Below are 18,305 nucleotides of genomic sequence, written 5' to 3' on the forward strand. Positions count from 1 at the left end.
TTATATATGAAAAAATAAAAAAGTGTGCAAATTAGGAATTTTCACATTGCTTCCTCATCATTTTTAAGTGTGCAAATTAGGAACTTGCACATTGCTTCCTCACCATTTTTAAGTGTGCAAATTAGGAATTTGCACATTGCAAAAAAGATGTTTGTGGATAAACCACGGACGCTGTTTGTCAACCTTGTCAGAAGGTTCGATCGTCAAGGCAGAGGTCAATTTGAAATTAACGACTTCTCTTTGTGTAATCGACAATTATGATTTATTATGCCGTGGCCGAAGCGAGCAATATGTTCGTATACAATTGGAGGCGAGCGATATGTCCTGATGCAATTGGAGGCGCGCGATGCACCGGATATCTTTAGCGTCGTCCGATTCCGGGCGCGCACAGGCGGCACAGACGTTTCGGTTCTCCGCAGCTCGAGCAAGCGCGCGAACAATTCGGAACGGCAGTCGTTCTCAGAAATACGCGGCCGTGCACCCGAATGCAGAACGCTTTGGTGGAGGTGGCTAGCTCGATTTAGCGGTCTCAACAATCTCGACTCACGACTCGGATATAATATGACACAACTGTACGGAAGCCAAAAGCACCAATTTGAACTGTCTCGTAAGCTAGTTAATTGCCGACTCAGCTGAGAGGGATGCGCACAGTCGAATTTTCGCTAATCGCGTCGGGTCGACGACCGGCTTGACAAATACCTTGGGAGGGCAAATCGCGCGTGGAACAATGGGCCATGCGGCCCAATAGCGAGAGGTAATACCGCGACGCGACGTTGCTCGCTGATTCCGGTACAGCTTTATTTCGCTCATAAAGCTCATAAAGCTTCTTCTATGAGGAAGTCAAACTAATAAATACTAATAATTATATAACAAATAAAATACAAGCTTCCTCATAAGAGGAAGCTTTATGAGCGAAATAAAGCAATGTGCAAATTCCTAACTTTTCCTTCTTTTATGCGTTATTTGTATATGATTTTAATAAAATATTTTAATCTCTACTAGTCTCTACTAGTATATAAAGGGGAAAAGTTTGTAGCATTGTTCGGGGTAATCTTAGAAACTACTGAATCGATTAAAAAAATTTTTAGACCGGTGGATAGCTTATGTCTTCCTAAGTAACATAGGCTATGTGCCATTGTGCTACAACCCAATTTGAAAAAAAAAATTGGGATATCTAAAATTTTAAATTCTTTGAAAGGGTCGTACTTAATGACTTTTTCTGTTTAGATTTTCCTAATAAACCAAATTTTAAAATATTATATATGAAATAGGGGTAGAAAAAACTGAGGAATATAATAGAATTCAAAAAATTGCTAATAATAAAAAGTTACCGATTTCTGTCTAAAAAAATCTATGTGATTGCTCTGATTTCCGCAATTTTTTTATGGATAGAGTATATTAAAGGTAGGTTGGTATTGAATTTGGCGAGAATCGGTGAAAGGGTTTCCGATTTTTGCCTTGCCAATTTCTAATTTTTGCCTTACCGATTTCTGCATGAAAAGTGTATAAGTTATACATGTATTTGGCGAGAATCGGTGAAAGGGTTTCCGATTTTTGACTTACCGAGTTCTAATTTTTGCCTTACCGATTTTTGTTTGAAAAGTGTATAAGTTATACATATAATTTTATATAGAGTATCATTAAAGGAAGGTTGGTATTGAATTTGGCGATAACTGGTAAAAAAGGGTTTTTTCTTAATAAAATTTTGAATTTTTTGAGAAATCCGCCAATTTGGAGATATCGCGCTATAATTCTATTATATTCTTCAGTCTTTTCTACTTCTATCGGTAAAAATTCATTTAAGGATATTCATTAAAGTTATTCAAATCATTTTCACCGAAAAAAAAACGCAAATTGGGCGTAGTCCATATAATATTACAGTAATATTACAGTATTGCAGTAATATTACAATAAGAATAAAATATTATGAAAATATTACCGAGATATTACATTGCCATGTATCTAGTTTGAACACATCTATTCCTACTTTTTGCCATGGACGATCAGGAAATGCTTCTTTTACAAAAGGTTCCTTGATGTTAGATCTTTGCTCAATACAGTTAGGATAATTTTCAATTAAGTCTTTTAATTGTGAGCTTATGCCAAGTCACTAAATCGACTGTCTAGCTCTATCTCTACACTTATTTATGCCCAAGTGTCCTTCATGTATTTTTGCCAACAGTTCTCGTTGTAAAGAAAGGGGAATAATTAATTTAGTATCTAGCATAAGAAACCCATTTGAAAATAAAATATTACTGACTAGGCTAAATATTACTAAATAGGCTGACAGTCCACTTGGTAATCTATCCTTTGTTGGCCATTTATTCAAGCAAAATTCTTTTAACTTTGCGCAAACGTAATCGTTTTCCTGCTCGTCCTTTATTTTTTGTAGAACACTTTTTGTCGCGGGCATGTGACTTGTAACAAAATGTACATAATGATCGATTTCTTCCGCAAAATCTTTTTCTGCGTTATTTGCACATCCTGTGGGGTTCTTAGATAAACAGTCTGCTAGAACTAATTGCTTTCCCGGCACAAAGATCACTTTATAGTTATACCGCATTAGACGCATTCTAATTCTTTGAAGTCTAGGAGTTAATTTATCTAAGGGTTTGGATTGTAAAATTTGAATAAGCGGCTTATGATCAGTTTCGAGAGTTACATTAATTCCTGTGATAAAATCTTTAAAATGCTCTGCGGCATACACTAAGGCTAGAGCCTCTTTTTCGATTTAGCTGTATTTTTTTTCGGAGTTACTTAATGTTCTTGATGCGTAAGCTACTATATCTCGCTTTTTGCTCCCGTTTTCTTGTAGTAATGCGCTTCCCAAACCATAGCTAGAAGCGTTAGCTTAAATTATAATATTTTTTTGGTAATCATAGTGTACGAGAGTTGGCGCTTTTGTCAATAAAACTTTTACTTGGTCAAAAGCTCTCTGTTGGTGGTCTTTCCATTTGAATGGGACATCCTCTTTCAATAAGGAATTTAATGGCTCTAGGATGTGAGATTTGTTAGGCAGATATTTGCTCACATAGTTTAATGACCCTAAGAGTTACATTAATGATTCTTTATTTTCCGGACTTGGGATATTTATGATGGCGGAAATACGAGAGGGCAGAACGTTGAATCCTTTTTCTGATATTAGATGTCCGAGGAATTCTATCTGTTTGACATCAAAAACACACTTTTTTTTGTTTAATGTGAAACCTGCATTTCTCAATCTTCTCAGGACTTCTGCAAGAATTCTATTATGTTCGGTAATGCTGTTTGCAAAGATTAAAATATCATCTACATAAACAATTACATTTGGTAAGTCGTGGAATAAGTCGGAAAACGTTTGTGAAAAATAGTCCGGAGAGCAATTAATACCAAATGGTAATCATGTGAACATATACCTGTCAAACGGTGTTATAAAGGTTGTTATAGCGATTGACTCTTTTTATTTAATTTTATCTGGTAAAATCCGGACTGTGCATCTAATTTTGAAAAGATTTTAGCACCTTTTACACTGGAAAGCATCACTTCTACTTTGGATATCGGAAAGTTTGCTCGTTTTACGCTGTTATTGAGTTTCGTATAGTCGCAACATAAACGAATATCATCGCAGTCTTTTTTAGAAACTACAACTATTGGGCTGCACCATTCGATCGGAAAATTTACTTTTTTAATTATCTTTAACCTTACAAGTTTATCCAATTCTTTTTTTAGTTTCGGAAGCAACGGAATAGGTACAGTTCTGGGAGTTGTTTGGAACAATGGCTTTGCGTCCTCTTTAATCTCGATATTAAGCTCTTTCTTGAATTGATCAATTTCTTTAAAAATTTCGGAGAATTCGGAAATTATATTATTTAAACTATTTTCTCTTATAATATTAACCTCGCGAATTAGATCCAATTTTTTTATTTCCGGTTTGCCCAATAGGTTTTGCTTTAATCCGCGAATCACATAAGCTTTTGCTTGAATTTGTTTTCTTTTTCCTATCAATTTTACATAAAAGAATCCCACTACCGGTAGCTTTTTCCCGTCAGGTCCTGAAATAATTTTATGAGTTTTACATATTTTACTCCTAATTTCGTACGGAATACACTCATCGGAAATGCACGTAATGTCCGCCCCCGTATCTACTAGATCTCAACATCTCGAGTACTCGCAACTCGTCGCGTCGCGTAAAAGAGTCACGGTCGGTCTCGCTCCGCGTGTACTTGGCGCGAGACACTACCGTGTCTCTTGATAAAATGCAACGATTTCGAGAATTCAGAAACGTATGCCCTACTTTTCGCGCGTCGAATCTCGCTTGCCGCACCGACCCAAGTAGCAAAATAGTATATTGTACAACGAGTGGGAAAAGTGGTCGATTCTGAATGAGTGTGAAGTTGGTCGCACGAGCGAAGCGAGTGCGACCATGACACTCATTTGGGCTCGACCACTCTTCCCACGAGTTGTACATACTATTTTTCCTAACAAGAGCGTGAAATAGGCCTTGTTCTAGGCACCAAATGGGGGGGGTTCGGGGGGCGAAGCCCCCCCCCCATGGGGTCCGGGGCAAAGCCCCGGTGGGGCCTACGGGCGATGCCCCGGTGGAGGGTTCGGGGGGCGAAGCCCCCCCGACTAACAAGGGGAGGTCGCAGCTGACTACCCATCGATTTGGATCTCCTTTTTTTTGGTGAATCTGTATGGTAAGTACATACGTCACGTAAAAGCGTTTTGTCCAATGCGCCTTAGAAGTAGTATTTTTTTATTTTTTTATTATAAAGTGGGTTATGAAATAATACAAATACTTACAAATAAAATATTTTTACGGACAAAAATCAGATGAAATAAAATAGATACATGTTTCGTAAAGATGGTTATTCTAACGCTGGCAGAAAATTTTGAAAGCATAAGTGTAAAATATTATCCGGGTATATGCAATAAATAATTATAATTAACAATAAGTCAATATAAACTAAAAAATAAAATGTTAATATACGCTAATTATTATGCTAAATTTGTATGTTAATTAACGATTATAAATGAATTTAATATACGATTAAATTATACATTTTCCAATGTCAACGTTAACATTTTTTAATGTTTAAGAACGCTTATTTTAACAACTTTTTCGACAAAGAAATGTTTAAAGAACGTTCTTTTTCTTTATCTAAAAACCGCTTTCCTAACTGTTTTTTTATATATTGGGTGTGCGTACAACCTCGCGTCCATCTGAAAAAACTGCTCTCTCAATCCGGTCACCCATTCGAGTAGAGTACCGCGCCCACGTTGCTTGACTTTGATGATCGAATGGACAAGTGACGATCCTCTGACTCTGACGCTTCCTTCTTACCTGTACTTGTCTACAACATATCTTTAAAGTGTTAAAAAATTGTATGGGTCCTATGGCGCGGAAATTTTTTACGGAACGGCACATAATTTATAAAGCAAAACGACCACAGAAAAATTCGATTGAAACGTCTCTTACAATTAAATAATTAATATAAAATAATATTTGAAGTAAATATTAAATATAAATATTAAATAAATATTAAATAAATATTTTTTTCATATTATTATTGCAAATAAATAATTAATGTAAAATAAATATTAAATTAATGTCGAATAAATGTTAAATAAATGTTTTTTTAAATCATTATTGCAAATAAATTATTAATGTAAAAGAAATATTAAATAAACGTCAAATAAACGTGAAATAAATATTTTCTCTAAATCACTATTTCAAATAAATAATTAATGTAAAATAAATATTTAATAAACATTAAATAAATATTATTTTTACAATGAATTGTACAATGTATAATTAATGAAAAATAAATATTTAAAAAACATTTAAAAAACATTGTCTGCTGCTTGGGGATAAACGCGAACGCCAACGTCTGCTTCTTCTTCGTCACTGCTAATCTCCTGCTCTATATGCCGTATTCCCTTTGATCTGCATACACGCTCCCAGTGTCCTTCCTTTTTGCATCTGTGACACACCGACCTCAGGGCAGGACATCTTCTACCTTGCGTATGGTCCGGGTTTCCGCATCTGCCGCATACTTGCTCCTCTCGACGATTCTTATTATCACTGCGTTTCTGCTTGTGAGGATTTTTCTCTCACTGGACCACTCTGTTCACCTCTGTTTCTTCCTCGGTTTCTTGCCTCATTTTCCTCCCTTCCTTAGCTTGTATTTCTGATTGATGAGCTATCTCGAAAGCTTTTCCCAGCGTCAAGTCATTTATCAACTGCATTCTTTCAGACGCACGAGTATCGCGGATTCGTATTACGTTACGATCACGGATTAGTTCCTCTTTTATGGCACCGTACTCACATGTTTCTCCCAGTGAATACAGAGTTGTGATGAAAGAGTCAACACTTTCTCCTGGCTCTTGTACTCGCGAGTTGAACTTGAAGCGTTCAAAAATTACGTTTTTCTTTGGTGAGAAATATGAATCCAACTTCTGCTTGACCTCGGCGAATGTAGTTGAAGCCGTAATAACTGGCATGACTTGGATCAAGATCTCTTCGGACTTCTCTCCTATTGTATAGCATAGCAGATTGATTTTATCTTTATCCGGTTTTTCGGATAACCCAGTCACAGAAATATATCTCTCAAAACGTTTAACCCATCTTGGGGGTAAGTTCTGGTCTATTGAAATCGAATTCTCCTGGGGTCTGAATGTTTGATGTTGACGCCATTCTGAGGTTATCTTGCACGTTTTGTCTTGCGCTTCTTGCCCTTTTTATGCGCACACACAATTTTCAATACTTTATGACGTAGGGGCCCACTTCTGACACCATGTATCGGGATGGCCTTTCGGAAAGGAAGATTAAGACAAACTCGTGTTACTGTGATACGTTTCCGGGCAGAGTGTTCCGTGACTTCCGTGCCGTGTGTCGTGCCGCCTTTTTCTGGGCGCGCTCTCTCCCTCGTCCGTGCTTCCCCCGCTCCGTCGATAATGCAGTCACACATTCACGCAACAACATGCTATAGATACAGAATTTCCACGTTGGCACGTTGGAAATTATGTGTTTATTGTCTGTGTTATCGTCCATTCTGCATTATTGATACATTTCTGATTTCTATTTCCTGTTGCCTGGCATTGTGCAAGGGCCTTTACATAATTTCAGAGCTCACTATATCGCCAACATGGCTGTTGTGTAGGTTCGAAGGAGGGGTGGAGGTGTGAATTGGTCACTCACTAGACGTAGCACACAACATATACTTTATTAGGCTTCAAGTCGGTCACACCGTCTGTCGTCGTGGCTCTCTTATTTCGTTCTGGCGTTTCGTATTGAATCGCGTACCTTCGCGCGCCTACGGTTCCACCCGTGATCCGCTATCCGCGCTGGGTACATTTGATAATGCGCACACGCCGTCGCGGCGTGTTCAACCTTGTACATATATAATAGGAACATATATAATATTTCTTCCCCCCTTAAAAAAAAGAATGTACATTTTGGGGAAGTCTCTCCTCTATTCTTGCATATACTGTCTTGTATGTAAATCGAATTTTTATATGTGCTACCTCTGTCTAATGCTTAATGTACTCTAAATCTAATCTGTAATTCTAACTTAATATGTAATAGATACGCCGAAACGTTGCGGAGGTTTGCGTTTACGTGTTGATTGTCGTAAGGTACTCGCGTTTTCCTCGCGTTCCGCATTTTGGTTTCTCTCCGGTGTACCCGTATCCAAATATCTGTCGGATTCGTGCCATTTGGTCTCGAGCTCGGGCTGTCCGTTTCCACTGGCCCGTAGTCGTCTGTTTCTATTTCGGTGGGTGGTGTAGATATTTCTCCTGTCTTTAATACCTGGTCAATATATGTCTCGTCCAGATTTTTCCATTGTCTAATCGAATTATGTAGTGTAGGCGCCCTACTTTTCGCTCAACTATACCCGAACGCCATTTACCCTGGTCAGAGTAATTTCGGCATTGTACTCTGTCTCTCTCTTGTACTTCTCGTACCTGTTTTGTCGCATTTACATCTGTAGTCGGGAACTTACTGTTTTCTTTTTTTGGTAGTAATAAGTCTAATCTAGTACGTAATTTTTGCATGTACATTTTTTCACCCGGTGACACTCCCGTCGTTTGGTGGGCGGTAGTTCTGTAGTGTAATAGGAATCGCTGTAGTGATTCTATTAACTCTTGCTTAGTTGGCGACGTATCATTGAATTGTTTCTTTAACGCTAATTTGAACGTTTGTATAAATCTTTCGGCTTGTCCATTTGTCACTGGGTGAAAAGGTGCCGAAGTCTTATGTATAATACCGTTTCTCTTCAAGAATTGTGCAAATTCGTATGATTTGAAGTGTCGTCCATTATCGGAGACTATTATCTCAGGTATTCCAAAAGTTGCAAAGATTTGCTTACACTTTTGGATTACTGATTGCGTGGTCATATCTTTAGTTACATGTACTTCTGGCCACTTAGAAAACGCGTCGACAAGAACGAAGAAGTACTGACCTTTGAAAGGTCCCGCGAAATCTATGTGTACACGCTGGAACGGCCGTTCGGCTTCCTCCCAGCTTTGTCCTTCAACTTTCGTTGGTTCCTTACGTACCGCGTTGCAATTTGCACAATTCCTCACAACCGTTTCTAAATCGTGATCTATGCCGGGCCAACAGCAATATCTTCGGGCAATCGACTTGATTTTTACTATTCCAGGGTGATCGCTATGTAATTCTCGTAATATAGCGCTTCGTAATTTCTTAGGTATAACTACGCGATTGTCGCGCAAGATAACTTCTTGTTGACAACTAAATTCTGTTTGTGGTATATTGAATCTATCCCCTGTTTTTAATGTAGTGCCGTGTTGTAAACCTTGTAATAGGTTTTGTAATTCAATATCCCTCGCGGTTTCTAATATTAAATCTTTAAATGTAATTGGTAACGACTCGATCGTATTTATTTCGTAATCGTCCACCACGTTGTGAGTGTACGTATCTTCCGGTTTCATCGGAAGCCGCGACAGAGCATCCGCGTTCGCATGCGATTTCGTATCTTTGTACTTGATATCGTATTTGAACCCTTGTAAAAATATCGTGTAATGTTGCATGCGCATTGCGCTGTGTGCCGGTAATCCCTTCTCGGGGGCGAAAATCTGTGTCAGAGGTCGGTGATCTGTATATAGGGTGAACTTACTCCCGTAAAGGTATTGATGGGACTTTTTTATTGCAAATATAATCGCGTATGCTTCTTTGTCTATTTGTGCGTATTTCCTTTGTGTATGTGATAGAGACTGCGAGGCGTATTGAATTACCCTTTCGTTCCCTTTCGGATATTTTTGCGAAAGCACTGCTCCTACGCCGTACGAACTAGCGTCACAAGCTACTATTAGGGGTAGTTTTGGATCGTAATACGCTAAGATCTTGTTGTTAGTAAATGCTTTCTTTGCTGCTATAAACGCTGTTTCGCAAGCTGGAGACCATACAAAAGGCACCTCTTTCCCGGCTTTCTTTTCCAACAGTTTATGTAATGGAGTCAAAATCGAACTTAAATTGCGTATGAATCGTCCGTAATAATTGATCATTCCAAGGAATGCGCGTAACTCTGTAATATTTGTGGGCCGAGGCATTCTTTCGATGGCTTCCATCTTTTTCTTTTCTTTATGTATACCGTTTTTGACAATGTAATATCCACAATAATGTATGCCCTCTTTCATGAATTCGCTCTTCTCGCTATTTATTTTAATATTGTATTTTCCTAATTGTGTCAGAACTTCCTCAAGTCGTTGGAGATGTACCCTATCGTTAGGCCATGTAATTCTTATGTCATCCAAAAGAATTGAGATTCTCGGTATTTTTTGTAGAATATTCTCAATTTCTCGCTGCCAGATTGCTGGAGCGGATGCGATACCGTATAGTAAGCGCGAACTTTTGTATAATCCCCTATGGGTGTTTAAAGTCAGCATTTCCCTATCTAATAGATGTATTTCCATCTGTAAGTATGCTTGCTTCAAATCAATTTTTGAAAATTTTTCACCTTCCGCTAACGTACTAAATAGTTTATCGATAGTGGGCAAGGCCCAGCGAGAAATGACCCACCGAATCGACGTCGAATTGACGTCGAAAACGTATATCGAAAAGTAATTGAAATATTCATCGATTTCGATTGATTTATGGCACAACTTTCGATGACTTTTCGACTCAGAATAAATCGATTTCGACTCGATATTGATTATTATTTCCTTACTGCAGATATGGGCCGATTCACCGTCTCCGATTAACATAATGCTCCGATTAAACTCTTCGGATCTTTCTAAGGGGGAGATCTATAGATTTGCAAGTTGCGAGGAGAAGACGGATGAATTGATAAGGCGGATTATTTAAAAATGGGAGAATATCTCTTGGAGATTGAGGAAAGGTTTCCTCAATGTATTTGACTAAATAAGAGGCTTTACTACAGTACAATCTGCAATTAAATATTACATGGTTAATATTTTGCATTGGGTTGCCGCAAGGGCAGCGTTCGGCTGAGGACAAAGAACGAGACGTCTGTCGTAATGTGGACATAAAGTAAAGCATACATAGAAAAACGTAAGACGTAAAAGACTGTAAAATATATAGCTTTTCGCGACTTACGTTATTCTCTACCTTATTTTAGTCTATTAACAGCCTTCCGAAGTTCCGATCACGGACTTATATCCAATTGCAGCACTGCTGTTTGGCGCCTTCGGTGCTCAACGAAATATTCAAGTCGTTGTTCGGTTGCCGGGTTGTTTGCGCACGCGCAGCAAATGGCGGCTCATACATATAACGCAAGTAATAAAAAGCTGTGTTCAGCAGAGAAAACTACTTTGCAATTGTTGTAAAATTTGTGAATGTGATTGGTGTATGCTTTTAATTTTGGCCGAAACTAAGAGTAATACACCAATCAAATTCACGAATTTTACAACTGCAGTTGCAAAGCAGCTTTCTGCTGAACACAATTATAATTAGTATAATGCCTGTATATAGGTGCCTATATAAATAAAAACTTTTTTACTTTCTGTCTTTATTTTTAATTATTTAATTTTTTTATTTAATTTAATTATGTTTAAAAAGTAATGGCACACTCTTAAGCATGTGTCGCCAAAAATTGGAGGTACATGTTGAAATAAAGACCCTACGTAATTACGAGGGACATAAGTACCATCAAAAATAGAAGGGAAGATGGTACCTCGAAGTCAGGAAGTACATTATGCGGTAAGCATGTATCGCCAAAAATTGGAGGTACGCGTTGAAATAAAAACCCTACGTAATTACGAGGGACATAAGTACCTTCAAAAATAGAAGGAAAGATGATACCTCGAAGTTAGGAAGTACGTTATGCGGTACAAATGTACTGGATGATTGGAGATACATCTTTTCTTGTTCCAGTATTTTCAAGAATTAGCTAAATTTTTTGTCGTCATATTATTTTGTTTACATATTAAATGCAATCTGAATGTCTAAATATATTCCCAGGGTATTTTTTTATGTTCAGTTAAAATTTCTGAATATTTTGGCATTTTATAATCAACTATATTATGTTTTAAAAACATAAATGGTGTGTTAAACTTGACTTTACATAACGAAAGATATGTGTATCTTATAGTAAATTCTAGATATTCCAACCTACTCTCATCTTTTTTCCTTCCAATCCGATCTTATCTTTCCCCAAACATTTACTTCGAAATTAAAGTAATGATTATTTCTTTGACCTTGCTTTGATATTTCTTGAAAAATCACAGAAAGTTTAACACACCATTTATGTTTTTAAAACATAATATAATTGATTATAAAATGCCAAAATATTCAAAAATTTTCGCACTGTGACTCCCGGCACGCACCGCGAAATACTCCGCGAATGTCACTGCTTGTGAACATATTCATATTCATAGTCGTATAAAACGGTCCTTTGCTCGAGCAACGATATGACACGTCCGCGTCGATGCCACCTAGTGGCTATGCCACCGCTATATTCGCGAATGTCTTTTGTTTTGGCGCCGAGTACCTCGTATACGAGGTACGTATGTAGGAGGTACATTTGTACGAGGTACATATGTACGTACGAGGTACGTATACGAGGTACATATGTACGAGGTACATATGTACGAGGTACATATGTACGAGGTACATATGTACGAGGTACATATGTACGAAGTACATATGTACGTACAAGGTACATATGTACGGGGTACATACGGAAATCCCCCTAAAAAACTGTACCTCCTAAAACTGTACCTTCTAAAAAATTGTACCTTGAATTTATAAGTGCGGTACCTCCAATCGGTACCTCCTCCTTTATCAGTACCTCGTGTATTCCGTACCTCGTGCTACTGTACCGGGAAAAGTATCTCCTAGCAGCATGTAACTCAAAATGTCATTTCCATTTAGAAATTAGTACCTCGAATTTGGAGGTACTACGCGGTACATGCTTAAAAGCACGGCAGGTTTGTCTAGAATTCTTAGATAGGTGAGCGACAGAAAGAAAGTTCCTTTGAAGTCAATTTTGTCTGTATTATGTGTAGTTATCTTTACAAAAAAAGAAAATATGTTGACGTGAAAGAAATTGAGAGTAACTAAAAAGTTTTTACATTTTTTGAAATGAAAGCAAACCAAATCAGTAATCTGTCCTAACGATATAATAGAAAATAAATAAACTGAAATAAAAAACCAGATCTTACAGGACGGAATTAATGCTAGGTCTACAATGCGAGTCGTAAAGTCGTGAGTAGTAAGAAATTGACCAATCACAATCGAATTTGAGGAGAATAATCGACTGTGATTAGTCAATTTCTTACGACTCACGGATTTTACGACTCGCATTGTAGACCTAGCATAAGATGTCTGGATTACTGATTGAAAATGTGAGTCCAAATGTTTACTGAAACGTAATACCGATTATGAAAAAGAAAGAAGTAAGAAAGAAAAATAAAAAGAGAGGGGGGGCCTCTGCATTAATGTCTATAAGATCGGTTCTTGGGCTATAATTTCAAGCCAGAGCCACAAGAATAAAAGTAATTCTCAGATCTCAAGACGAATATAAACTCTAGCAGAGGCCCTTGTACTTTTTTGACTAATGTCTGTCTTCAAATATGGCGTCCCAATGAGTAAGTTTCCACCGAGGGTTCGTACTGGGTCAGAGTCGGGTCAGAATCGGGTTGGGGTGAGCGCTTTTGCGGTGGAAACACCAAACTCGAACCTGAACCCTACCCAACAAAATTTTAAGGTAGGGTCTAAATGAGGTTCGATGGAAACGACAAGAGTTGAGTTAGCGTTACTGTAGTGTTGCCAACTTGATAAATGAGTTTATACATAAATCTTCTAGAAGACGTTTTACTTCATACTGTCGAGTTTACTTATCACTATTATCCAGAAGATATTACTTTTCTCTGTAAGCAGAAATTTATACAAGTATTATTATACTATATTTTATTCGATAACTTTACTATTGAATGATATATAATTTTTTAGTATCACCGCCTAAGTTTTACGTGCAGCTCAATCCCATGCAAATAAATTTCGACGTCTGCTCATGTCTTTGATTTAATTCATTTGTATTGAATCTTTATCATTCTTATAGGAAAAGATAAGCAGCTGAGCTCTTCGCGTTTAATGTATTTTGATGTAAAAATAGAAGTTATACCTCGTTTACAATGGCTGCTAATCAAGAAAGAAAGAAGCCGGCCACTTGGGATGTCCAGGAGACGGAGTGCTTTTTAGCAATTATAAAAGAATTGCAAGTGATAGCATTGATGGATGGAAAGAAGTTTAGAACTTCTGAAATATTCAAGAAAGTAGAGGAAGCCTTTAAGAGCAAAGGATATCAGAAAACACATACGCAACTTTTAGACAAATTTAAAGCGATGAAAAGTATGTAAATTGAAAGAAATATTGTAATTGTAAGGGCTCAGACCCAATGAGAGGAATAAGGAACAAGGAATAGGAATTCATAGTCGCATCTTATTTCAATAAACGTGTATTGAAATAAGATGCGACTATGAATTCCTTTTACCGTTCATCTATTTTATACCATAGCTTGTTAATGACTAGAACACTTATTTTGGAACTGACAATAAACTTCAATTTGTAATCGTTGCTTTTGCAGTGAATGTTACCCTTTACTTTTAATGCTTTTTTTATTTACAGAACGATTTAAAGCTACAACAGAAGCTCTATCAGTAAGCGGCGCAGGAACCAAAGATAAAGTAAAATGTCCTTTTTCGAAGAGCTGAGTGAGATATTTGGCCACCGACCAATTGTAAATCAAAGTGGTGTAGATTCTACGGTACTGCCTCCGGATCTAAGTATGATTTTCGAATGTTTAAAGGCCATTGCACGTAACAAAGTTTTAGTCATAATCGTAAGGCCGTAAGAAAATAGACCAATCACAGTCGATTATTCTCCTTGAGCTCGAAGAATAATCGAGTGTGATTGGTCTATTTTCTTACGGCCTTACGATTATGACTAAAACTTTGTTACGTGCGATGGCCTTAAGTTTATATTTAATAGCGGTGCTGCAATATTATTTTAATTATTAAAAATATTTTACTAACTAATATAGATACAGAACTAACTATGTAATAATGTATTTTTCAGATGATGAGACCTCTGGTTATTGTGTAAGTAATGCTGAGTCCGTCGTAACATCAGAAGATTCAGAAGGTCGTGATGGATCACAGAAAAGGCAATTCATGAAACATACTAGTGGTCGTTCTAGCCTGTCGCCATTTACTTCAACTAGTCACCGAAAATCATCTTCTGATGTCCTACAAAGTCCATTATCACCAACGTTCAGCTGTTTATCGGAAGACAGCAATGCCAGTTCAATGCCTTCCTTAGATTCGTGTGAACTTGATGGCTTTGACAAGCTATGCACTTCTTCTAAGAAACGTAAAATATATAAAACACCTACATATTCAAGGCGCGAAGGTCCACGATCTAATCTGAAGATTATGCAAAACTTTACACAACAAATAATTGAATCGCAAGAAAATTTACTGACAAAAACTATCGAAGAACAGCGCAAGCTTGATCAGGAGATGCTTAATCAATATAATTATATCTTCTTGCAGCAAACGCAAATGTTACTTACAGGGCTGCAAAATTTGAATTCGCCGTTACCTACAAATTATCCAACGGTTCAGCAATTTCCTGGAATTTCAACTATGCCACCAATGAATCCGATGTTCACAGAAACTGTACTACCTCAGAACAATAAGAATACAGCTCATCCTTATACTTCGCCGTGGCACGAAATGCAGACTCGCCCAAAGCCAGATCAAATTGAAAAAGCGCTTCCCAAATTTACAAATTTACCACCTGCAACTTTTATCCGACCAAATATCATACCGCATCAGCCACTTGTCCAAAATCCTCTTCACGTCAAGTATCCACTATACGACAAAGTGAATCATTATCTCGTCCTGTGCTTGAAGAAGATAAAGACAGCTCGGACATTGAGTATGAACAGGTAGAATATTTAGATGATGCTCAAAATGACTGAAGTAATCAGCAGTGTAAAGCAGTGCAATTGCTAAGTACAAAGACGAGAATTATTACATATTTTTTAAGAACTAGGATTATTTTTGTTTTGTGCATATTATTTGTACTTATTATTATTACGCATTTTATTCGTTTCTTACGAGTTACTTTCGTTTATTCGTTTCATATGAGTTACCAAAGATTTTATGTTCTACAAAAGAATTAATAGTAATATTAACATTTGTTCTAAGGATAAACAGGTAAAATATTTAGATGGTGCTCAAAATGACTGAAGTAATCAGCAGTGTAAAGAAGTGCAATTGCTAAGTACAAAGTACGAGAATTATTACATATTTTTTAAGAACTAGGATTATTTTTGTTTTGTGCATATTATTTGTACTTATTATTATTACGCATTTTATTCGTTTCTTACGAGTTACTTTTGTTTATTCGTTTCATATGAGTTACCAAAGATTTTATGTTCTACAAAAGAATTAATAGTAATTTTAAGATTTGTTCTAAGGATATATAATAAGTCTTATGTTATTAACATATTGATATTGATACAAAATTATATTGATACACATATTGATATTGATACACAATTATATTGATACAAAATTATATTGATATTAAAATAAATTACATATTGAGCATTAAAATTAAAAAATATTGTTGACCTATTCTTTACCCTTGCCCTGTATATCAGCAAAATGATCTCCGTAATGGAAATTGTGATAAGTGATTCATGAGGACATTTCTAATGTTCGATGCATCCAAATCATCATATTCACGTGATCTTGTTCCTTCTGGTTGTGGAAACAGTACATCAGATTCATCGATATCTCTCATCCATGTATGTCTGAATTCTTGTTTGTGAGATTCCACAATGTTGTGAAGCACACAGCAGGCAGTTACAACTTGGGGCGCAAAAGAATAATGGACGTCAATCCTCTTTAAAATGCGACGCCACCGCGCTTTTAAGCGTCCAAATGCTATTTCTATGTCCACACGTCCAGTGCTTAAATAAACATTGAATGATTCTTCTTCTGGCGTAAGACGTCTACATTTGGTATATCCTTTCAGCAGCCATGGGAGCAGAGGATATGCTGGATCTCCCATTATCATAAAAGGTATTGCAGCACCATTTAGTGTCACTGTTTTCTGAAAGTTTTATGCAAGGAATATTATTAAGCCCGTATCAGACTATGGATTGGAATTGAGATTAGATTGAAATTTTACCAATCAGAGTAAAGTTTACTAAACTTGAAATTACTTTTCTTTATTCTGATTGATTAAATTTCAATCCAATCTCAATCCCAATCCGTAGTCTGATACGGGCTTTATTACGGGTTGCGTTCCGATATTTACTGCCAGTACTGAATGTCACATACACTATACATTTTTAATACTGGCACTGAATATCGGAACGCAACCTTAATTATAAATTTATATTGATACGTTGATTTAAATTTGAATAATCTGTAACAATAATTTCTCTATAATATTAATCTAGTTCTAACTACAGCAATTGTTGAATCTTACTCCAATATTGCTAATTTATTTGAGTAATTAGTTATCTGGACTAATTATTTGTATCCGTTATTGCAAGTCAGGAATTCAATTATTTTATTTCAATAATAAGATTAATAGGATTGGTTATCTTACCTGCGGTATTAAATGTTTGTAGTGTCGAAACAAATTTGACTCTTTAAAGACTGCTGCATCGTGTGCCGACCCAGGTGCTTGGCAATTAATATTTCTAAATCTAACATTAATTATTCAAAACGTTGAGTTATACGTAAAATATATCATTATAAACTTTTATATGCATAACTTTATTATATGTACATACCTTTGTGTATGATCAACTACTCCTTGCAATACTATTGACGGCCATCCCTTTCGATTGATGTAGTCTCTATACCCATCTGCAGGTGGTAACACGGGAATGTGAGTGCCATCAATAGCTCCAATAAGTTGTGGGATATGTGTACGTTCCTCATACATCTGAGCAATCATCGTACATTCAAATTCATTAGGCATCTTGATCCACAATGGTTGTAGTATGTCATTTATTGCTTCGACAACTTTGTGGACGCATCTCCATACTGATGTCTTGTGAATTCCAAACAAGTGACCAACAACTCTGTATTCACAGCAGCTTGCCAGGTAGAATATGGTGACTGCAATTGCCTTTTGAACAGAAATTGGCACTCTAGCTACCAAGAATGGTATCGCGGGTTGTAATCTATTGTGTAGTTTGTCACATATGTAATCAAATACAGATTTTTCCATCCTGAAGGTTTCAAGCCAGTCTTCATCTAAATATTCTGTCAATACTATTCTTTCCCAAAAGTCAGAACTTCTGGCTTTCATCCAGAATCGCGGAGATCGTCTACAACTTTGCATTGCAATTATTTGTCCAAATGCAAGTTAATATGTATTCATAATTATAAACATTGTATGCCATAACTTTTGTGCTAATCTTCGTCGACGATTTTGTAATATGAGAAATAATTTATGCATATTACTTTGGTACTGTGCAACTAAAATTATGGCTCTCGGATCCATAATATTTTTTAATATGTTCTGATAGTTACATAACCTTCAATATGTCAAGCTACTGTTGACATTTTGCACAGTTGGTAACGTTCAACCTTGCCGCAACCCTGGTGCAACTCTGGTGTAACACTGGTTCGGTGGAAACAAGCAAGCCAACCCAACTCTGACCCGACTCTAACCCGACTCTGACCCGGTTTGAACGCTCGGTGGAAACTTACTCAATGAGAATCTCTTAAGGGCCCCGCTCGCTGGACCGGACTCCTCGCCTCGATCCTCCCTCTCGGACGCTAGCTGTCGCAGCTCTCCCTTTTTT

The 18,305-nt window shown here is 36.9% G+C and overlaps 1 protein-coding gene and 1 pseudogene across 1 annotated transcript; one reads left to right on the plus strand and one right to left on the minus strand.

The window, feature by feature from the left end:
- The window catches only part of LOC139781540 (uncharacterized), a 31,866-nt pseudogene extending 15,918 nt beyond the window's left edge, over positions 1–15,948 (plus strand).
- A 33-nt stretch (positions 15,949–15,981) lies between these two features.
- Positions 15,982–17,901, minus strand: LOC139781541 (uncharacterized). Its single transcript, XM_071720386.1, has 3 exons — positions 17,283–17,901; positions 17,096–17,195; positions 15,982–16,591 (listed from the first exon to the last, which is right to left on the minus strand). The coding sequence occupies exons 1-3, from the start codon at positions 17,837–17,839 to the stop codon at positions 16,133–16,135; spliced, it is 1,116 nt and encodes a 371-aa protein (XP_071576487.1). The 5' UTR covers positions 17,840–17,901; the 3' UTR covers positions 15,982–16,132.
- Positions 17,902–18,305: the final 404 nt, after the last annotated feature.

This window comes from Temnothorax nylanderi, unplaced genomic scaffold (assembly GCF_030848795.1).
Source record: "Temnothorax nylanderi isolate EJ_2023f unplaced genomic scaffold, tnyl_v1.0 TNYL_tig0344_pilon, whole genome shotgun sequence".
Classification (NCBI taxonomy): domain Eukaryota; kingdom Metazoa; phylum Arthropoda; class Insecta; order Hymenoptera; family Formicidae; genus Temnothorax; species Temnothorax nylanderi.

Bases quoted from the DNA above. Each gene is read 5' to 3' on its own strand.
- LOC139781541 (XM_071720386.1), bottom strand. From the start codon at position 17,839: ATGCAAAGTTGTAGACGATCTCCGCGATTCTGGATGAAAGCCAGAAGT. The intron at 17,196-17,282 runs GTATGTACATAT...AATTAATGTTAG, and splicing joins GTAGTTGATCATACACAAAG to ATTTAGAAATATTAATTGCC. The intron at 16,592-17,095 runs GTAAGATAACCA...TAAAACTTTCAG, and splicing joins ACAAACATTTAATACCGCAG to AAAACAGTGACACTAAATGG.